The sequence below is a fragment of the Gobius niger genome (assembly GCF_951799975.1).
Source record: "Gobius niger genome assembly, chromosome: 9".
Classification (NCBI taxonomy): Eukaryota; Metazoa; Chordata; class Actinopteri; order Gobiiformes; family Gobiidae; genus Gobius; species Gobius niger.
The window spans coordinates 21,812,788-21,820,860 of record NC_136860.1 but is presented as its reverse complement, the minus strand read 5'-3'; the positions used below and the strand labels follow the sequence as shown (position 1 = coordinate 21,820,860).

Below are 8,073 nucleotides of genomic sequence, written 5' to 3'. Positions count from 1 at the left end.
ATTGAATTTGCAATCGCCTAATAGATGAGTGCTGATAAGCCAGACATGATGCTACAAGTTAGTATTCCACAGCCAGTCTTTCTTCCTTAGGTCTAGCATTTCAGATTCAATTTGCGATACTGCCGTTTTTTTGTGCAAATGTGTTTATTGCCATGTAAGCTGCTGAAGGAAATGGAAAGGATTTCAAGGGAAAACCTTTGGATTTTCGTGTTAGCATGTGGGAAAAAGCTAACATTGTAATGCAGCTTACATCTTTCTAAGGTATGATTTTATTTCGATCACTTATCTCCTTGGTTTTAGCTCCATTATGCACATACTTTACACGAGGTTTCTCTTTGTTTTCTTACCAGAGAATAGTTCGATGATGGTACTCGGCAGTGGCATTAATACTTGTGCATCATGACATTGTCAGAGGTCCACTGGGATCGCCACATACCGTTGCCAAAGCTTTCACCTGTCCAAGCAAAGGTCACTGTCGCTGTTGTGGCACTTCTGTGCTTTATCAACAGCTATAATGGAGAATTTGTATTTGATGATTCCGAAGCAATTGTCAACAACAAGGTAAATATATAAAAGACAGAAGAAATTGACCTTTACAAATGTGTACAGAGGTTTAAACTTTACGATTTCTTTCAGGACTTGAGACCAACAACACCTCTCTGCAACCTTTGGAAGAATGACTTTTGGGGAAGCAACCTCAGCAGCAACTCTAGTCACAAATCATATAGGCCTCTCACTGTTGTAACTTTTAGGTAACATTCACTTTCTGCTGTTGTATTCAAGAAAAAATCACTGTATAGAGTCCTCATTATACCACCGTGTTTTCCCTTTGTATCGCTCAACTGCTGGTAGGTTCATAAAAAAGACAAAATTATTAGCGTTATTTTGTCCTTTTATATTACCTTATAAATGAGTGGAAATCCTTGGTCTCACAGTAGCCTCCTCTCACCAGACATTACACAAACACACCTGCTCTTGCATGTATGGATACATGCAAGAGCTCTACTCTTGCATGTATCCATACATCAATCAGACTTAATAAGGAGAATTCCTCTCTTGCTGTTGTAGGTTGAACTACCTCTTGGTGGGAGGTCTGCACCCTGTTGGCTTCCATGTACTGAATATCCTCCTCCATGCAGCCATATCCGCCCTCATGATTGACATGTTTGCTATTCTGACTGGAGGACTGTCTTATGATGAAAAGGGAAGGATGCAGAACCACGCTCCGAAAACCTCTTTGCTTGCTGCGCTCTTCTTTGCTACGCATCCAGTCCATACAGAAAGTGTAAGCTTCATCAGTGTTTGTCAATATATTCAGAAGTTTTGCCTTGACAAATTGTCAACATGTTTTCTCCATTCACCTCTGCCAGCTTTCTTGACCTTATAGCTGTGTTTAGCCTGAACAACTCCAAGGTTACTTTTTATTTGCTCAGAACTAAAATGGAGGCATGTCTTGGATGTGAAATGATAAGTACTGTACAATTCAGTTCACATTTAAAATCCTACTGATCACAATAGATGCATAAGCGAATACGAATTTGGGCAAGAATTACTGTATTCTTTGTAAACAACATCAGCTTCCTGCCACAGTGCATCATGGCATCTTCTTGGCATATGATTCCAGAGGTGTTCATACTAAACATTCAGTGGTTCCATGCCAAGAACAAAAGCCTTGTCTCAGTTGGGAGTGTTGGGCGAAGGTGCACGTGGTAAGCCGTCCTGACTATTAGATGTGTTGGGATGCTTATTGACCTGCCGGCATATGTGTGTTTGCTGTAAAGCTTGGCTGGAAGGCAGCTATTCCCCCCCTCCATTTTCTTTAATCATGCAGGGCTAGGACTGGGCAAAACCTGGGGGGTGTGAGGCAGGCACACAGTTGGCTTAGGCCTGCTGTATGTATCAAAGCAGCCAACCCCAGGATGCCAACCATACTGTACCCACACACTGTACAATGCACACACACTGTCCATTCTTTTAATGAGCCATTCTTCCTCTACATATTAACACATGATAACTTCACAATCTTTGCACAATGAGCAATACATTTGCATTAGTGCATTAAGAGTTCTAACAAATCTTCTATCTGCCTCTCAATGAAGGTTGCTGGTATTGTTGGCAGAGCAGACCTCCTATGTGCCCTATTCTTCCAACTGTCTTTTCTTGCCTACTGTAAGGCTTTCAACAAAGGTAGGTATCTGTCATTCTTGATCATCATACTATGTATTTTAACGTACAAAATGTTGCTTTTGCGGACACTGAGGATCTTTAGAAAGCCCTTTGTGTGTAACTGGTGTGTTTTGGCTTTGTGTTTTCAGGGAGTGATGGAGATGACAGGTTTTCTGTCCAGTGGGTTGTTGCCAGCCTCTTGCTGTGTGCAGCTGCAATGCTTTGTAAAGAGCAAGGCATCACAGTTTTGGTACAAACTTTAATAAGACAATTATTTTCTAAAATAAATGGTCAGCGTAAAGTATGCTATAGTTGCAATCAAAAAATCCTCATTCACAAATTTTACATTAAATAAAACACATTGCTAGTATTTTTAAGAAGATTATAGTGCGGTCTGCTCTTTTAATCTCAAATTGTCTCAGGATCTTAAGCCATAGAAAGTGTTTGTCGTTGACATGAGCTATATACATTTTTACTTTTCATTCTCCATGTACTTTGTTGCTTCAGGGTGTGAATGCAGCCTTTGATGTCCTCTTGATCTGTAATGTTAATGTGTATGAACTCAGCCAGAAGTTACTCCTTAAGAAGACTTTCAGTGTGAGTTGAAATGTGTATTTCCTTGTTGATCAATCTATTTCTTTACTGAATGAGTATGTAATATTGTGAATATATAAATATTGTGCATTGTTGCACAATATTGTTTCACATTGTTTCTTAGATGAGTGACTTTCACACTGGACTCCCAACACGATTGGCTCTTATGCTTCTTGGAGGTCTATCAATGCTCTATGCGCGCTGGAAGATCATGGGAACTGGACCTCCAGCTTTCACTGAAGTGGATAACCCTGCCTCATTTGCTGAAAATATTTTTCTTAGGGTAAATGTCACTTTATTCATAGTCAAGAAAACATTTTCTGTGAAAATACTGTATTTATTAATTGATTCATTTGTGTTTATGTGTTTTAAATGTGCAGATAGTGAACTATAATTACTACTACTGTCTTAATGCCTGGCTGCTGGTGTGTCCTTGGTGGCTCTGTTTTGATTGGTCCATGGGCTGTGTGCCGCTTATTAAATCTGCTGCTGATTGGAGGATGATATGGCTGCTGCTGCTCTGGTGTATCCTGTTAGGATTGATAAACCAAGCCTTATGCTCACCAGACATCCAGAAAAGGAGGTATTTGCCTAAGCAGCCAGCCATATATAGTACTTGCAGTAAATTGCTAAATTACAAGCATTGTAACATGTATCTTTTATGTATTCCTCTATTTCTCTCTAAGGACCCTGACTTTGGCTCTGGTGCTACTGGTGGTTCCCTTCCTACCAGCCTCTAATATGTTTTTCAGAGTGGGTTTCGTCATTGCTGAACGAGTGCTGTACCTGTCTTCAGCAGGTTATTGTTTACTTCTCGCCTACTCAGTGGGATGGTGTTGTAGCCACTGGGCCAAATATAGGGTACGGCTTCCCGACAATTTTATACCTACATTGTATGTCATGTACTACCTGTTTAGAGATGCGTGGTTCTAAAAAGACGCCCCATGACCTTATAACCCTTCAGACATTGGTCTTGTTTTCCTAATTTAAAAATATTTTATTCTGCCACCTGTTTATACGGCTTTGATGATTGAGAAGCTTTGTGATTCACATGATCACAGACATGAAAAATGACTAATGATTCACCTTTAAAGGAACAGTCACAGCAGGTGGTGCCACATGTTTTTCACATACTGTACTGTTGCCGTCTATTAACTCTGTCACCCAATTTATTTTAACCCGTCAATGTAAAATGCCCTGCTTTACATGCTCACTGCTAAATTCTGAGCGTATGTTTGTGTTTCCATCGTAGAAGCTGGTGTGTGTCTCCATGCTGGCACTGTTGTGTGTTTATGTGCTGCGCTGCGCTCTCCGCAGTCACCAGTGGCGATCAGAGAAAACCCTTTTCACCAGTGCCCTGTCTGTCTGCCCACTCAATGCCAAGGTACACATTTATTTTTGTGTATTCATGGATCATAACCCCTACTAAAATCATTTGTCGAGCTTCACCTCATTTCTTCCTCAGGTCCATTACAATGTAGGTAAAAACTTAGCGGACCGAGGAAACGCCACTGCTGCTATAGTGTATTACAGAGAGGCAGTGAGGTGCGTCTTCCCATCCAATGAGATAAAGATGAGAAGAACAAAGACTTTTGACCGTAGTTAACATTGTGTTGTTTGTATGTTGTAGATTGAATCCAACATACGTTCACGCTATGAATAATTTGGGGAACATCCTTAAAGAAAGGAATGCACTTGTGGAAGCAGAAGAGCTGCTCTCTAAAGCAGTATCCATCCAGTAATTTTATATTACAATTGCACCATGACAAATTCTTGTGAAGGATGAAAAAGCAAATTGATTTCTGTTTCTAGGCCTGATTTTGCTGCAGCTTGGATGAATCTAGGTATTGTTCAGAACAGCCTACAAAATTTTGAGGAGGCAGAGCGCAGCTACTGGAATGCAATTCGCTTCCGTAAAAAATATCCAGACTGCTACTACAATCTGGGACGTTTGGTGAGTTGATGAATATTTTTTTTATTAATTCATAGAAAAAGAAATAGTATTTAATCCTTTGCATCTCTCATTAGTATGCTGACCAAAACAGACATGTGGATGCACTGAACGCATGGAGGAATGCAACAATGCTCAAGCCTGACCACAGCCTGGCTTGGAACAACATGGTCATACTGTTGGACAACACTGGTAACGGCAAACACACACTGGCAATTCTCCTTTTATTTGGCAAAAAAAAAAAAAACACAATAGTTTTTTAAATGTTGAAATCATTTGTGCCACAGTATTTGTAAAGAGCTCTGCAACATTTGGCAGAGCCTTTCAGCATTAGCATGGTGCTGTTATTTTGAAAAGACCAAAAATCTAAATGGCCAACAAGATTACACCGGAAGAACAAGAATCATCAATGCTTGAAATTTATGTATTAAAGCTTTGTGTTGGGAGTTTTGGAGGCACTCTTCCCTGCCGTGTGGAGAATGCTCTGATTTCCAAGCGCTCGAGCCGTTTTGTCAGAAGCGGTTCCCGTGAGGGCGGAGTCTCCCAGGAGGCTACTGGAACTGTCCAATCAGAGCGCAGTATGTTTTTGATCAAACATTCGGGCAGCGCAGTCAGAACAGCGCCCCTTCAGAGTCCCCCCCCACCACATTTGTTCCCCCAAAATCTGACAGAAATAATTCTACCCCTTTCCCCTGTGTCCCACCAAATAATAAAAAAAAGACGGAAAAAAAAAACACAGAGGAAAGGGGAACAATGGGTTTCATTTTCATATAACAAGGATTTGGGGATTTTCATGTCTCTTTGGTTTTCCGTTTTGATCATTATAACAAACAAACCCCAAATCAGAGTTGATTGTGCTGCACATGAGTTGCTGTGTGTAGAAGGGCATGACTCGGGACACCATTGCCATTGTCTTTCTGTCTGACTAGCCGACTGTCTGTCTGTCTGGTCTCCCTCTTTGCCCATTTTTTGGCCAGACATCAGACAGCTCCGTGACACAGATCAATAACCCAGTGAGCCTTGTGCTCAGCCTTAATTAGCAGACTAAACCACTACTCCAAGCGTGTTAGCAGAAAAAGTCTGATTTAGCTACTGCTGACAAATAAAGCAGATGTTATATTCTCTGTTTCCCAGCTGTTGATACAGTTCAGTTGTTACATGAAATACTCCGGGGCCGTACCTTAATGCACTTGTTTTCTTTTCTGTAGGTAACCTGGGTCAGGCCGAGGCGATTGGCCGAGAGGCACTGAGAATTGTCCCCAATGACCACACTATAATGTTCTCCTTGGCCAACGTCCTTGGAAAATTACAAAAATACAAGGTTTAATCATTACGATTTTCTGTTAATATTTATGATATTTTAAGTCTGACATTTTGATAAGCTTTGGTTTGGTTTTGACAGGAGTCAGAGGGCTTCTTCCTTAATGCACTTAAGATCAACCCCAAAGCTGCCAGTTGTCATGGCAATTTAGGTAAGTCCACTACAAAATGTGTGTAAGCTTTGACTTCCATTTTAGAAACGTCAAGCTTTTTACCCAGCACACATCAGAGACATAAATGTGATCAACTTGACTATACAGAATTCGAATAAGAGCACAAAGAAGTATGCTGTTCAATGAATACAGCTCCCGCTTAATGTTTGGCTGACTGAGTGTTTTTTTAAATTTATTATAGCCGTGCTGTATCATCGCTGGGGGAAGCTGGAACAAGCTAAGAAACACTATGAGCTGTCTCTGAAGTTAGACCCCGAGGCACCCGGGACACAGGACAACTACAACATGCTGCGGCGCAAACTGGACCAGCTCAAAAGGCAAACACCATAGTGCTTTCCAAGTAACACTAGCATCCAGAAACACATTGTTCGAATATTTATTTAAATAACGTTTCCACCATGTTTTGCACCATTTTCAAATAAAATAAAAAATCTCCAGAAGTGATTCATTTATACATTTTGTGTAATTACATTTCAATTTCAATTTTAAGGTTTAAAGCAGAACTAAGTAACTCATGCCGGGCCATAAGCGCCACTGCAGGTGTCGTAGCATGTTGCGTTTTTTTTTCACTCATTAATTATCCGTGAGAGTAAATACTACGCTGACAGAAAAGACAAAGAGAGAGAGGGATATTATACATCCAATTACACAATGGAGATAATTTTTTTCACTCAAACCTGGTGACCAAAATGGTGCTCGCCTGCAGTTAGCTTTGCTCGTTAGCCTGTTAGCTTCTTCTTTGTGATGCCATTAGTATGTATTGGGGCCTCCGACCTGGTGAAGGGAAAGTTGCAAGCATGGTTTTCTGGCCAGAGACACCAGGGGAAGATGAAAGATCCCCCAATCGTCCCATCAACACTTGTATTACCTCTAGAGGGACTATGAAAAGGATTTATTAAGATAAAGAAGTTACTTAGTTCTTCTCTATGCCACTTGGACACCCTGTAGGAGCAGTAGGCAGGCGCACAGGAACCCTTCTCTAAATGTGGAGCCAGGCTTATGGTCAGAATCACCTGGATGGAGGATTAACCTATTGTACATATTTTTGCATCCAGGCAAGCTGTTATTTCATTTCATTTATGTGACACAAGGTACAAAATAAAAAAAGTTTTAGATAATTCCTGAGATATTACTTTATGTGGCGGTTTGTTCTATCACGAGTGGCTTCAAGACGCCTTTGAAGGTCACCTGAAAATGCTTTCTCCCATAATTCTCTTAATGGCGTGTTTATTTGATTTCTCATTTGGTGCAGGTGTGCAGGTTACACAGTTGTTCACTATGTACTGTTTAGCTTCTTCTTTCAAAGAGCATGTGGCTCTGATCCAAGTTGAACCCGATCTTCTTTTCATCCTTGACCCTGTGTTGTATCAGCTGGACAGAGCACCAGGGTCCAATAAGTCTGCAGTAAAATGCATTGTGGGCCTTTGTTACTGATCCCAAATGTGCAATGGCCAAATGATACAGAATATATACAACTTTAACCCTTCCACATGGAATGCATCCAGATACATTTCACACATTTTCAAAACAAAGACTACCATTGTCAATTTTTTTAAGCAGATATAATAGCATTCTAAATCAGTCTATTTAATTTTGTGTTAAGTTACTGAGGATTATTGGAGAATGTTTTGGCATTTTTAATTCATAGTTGCGGCACCCCGTCCGTGTGTCCCCACTTCGCTTAATAGGAGAAAGGTGCTTGCCCCTCTGAAGTGTCCATAAAGAGGCGAGAGGTCAGTCGGGACAGGAAGCCCATGACTGTTGCCGTATGAAAACAGCTCTATAGTACGAGCCTTCAAAGGGGACAGGCCAATCTCTCGGGGGATGGCGCACGCACACACATAGACACACACTCCTAGGCCCTGCTCT

General features: G+C 41.0%; 1 protein-coding gene and 1 long non-coding RNA gene across 2 annotated transcripts in view; both read left to right on the top strand.

The window, feature by feature from the left end:
• The first annotated feature begins 345 nt into the window (after positions 1-345).
• Positions 346-6,639, top strand: tmtc4 (transmembrane O-mannosyltransferase targeting cadherins 4). The gene is made up of 17 exons (XM_079563045.1): positions 346-561; positions 637-752; positions 1,069-1,285; positions 2,100-2,187; positions 2,316-2,416; positions 2,674-2,763; positions 2,885-3,043; positions 3,141-3,343; positions 3,447-3,621; positions 4,013-4,144; positions 4,226-4,305; positions 4,391-4,498; positions 4,573-4,714; positions 4,789-4,903; positions 5,920-6,032; positions 6,114-6,183; positions 6,386-6,639. The coding sequence occupies exons 1-17, from the start codon at positions 400-402 to the stop codon at positions 6,532-6,534; spliced, it is 2,220 nt and encodes a 739-aa protein (XP_079419171.1). The 5' UTR covers positions 346-399; the 3' UTR covers positions 6,535-6,639.
• A 258-nt stretch (positions 6,640-6,897) lies between these two features.
• The window catches only part of LOC306968219, a 307,048-nt gene continuing 305,872 nt past the window's right edge, over positions 6,898-8,073 (top strand). Inside the window, exon 1 of the long non-coding RNA XR_013793250.1 lies at positions 6,898-6,981. This is a non-coding gene — a long non-coding RNA (uncharacterized lncRNA). The remainder of the gene's footprint in view (positions 6,982-8,073) is intronic.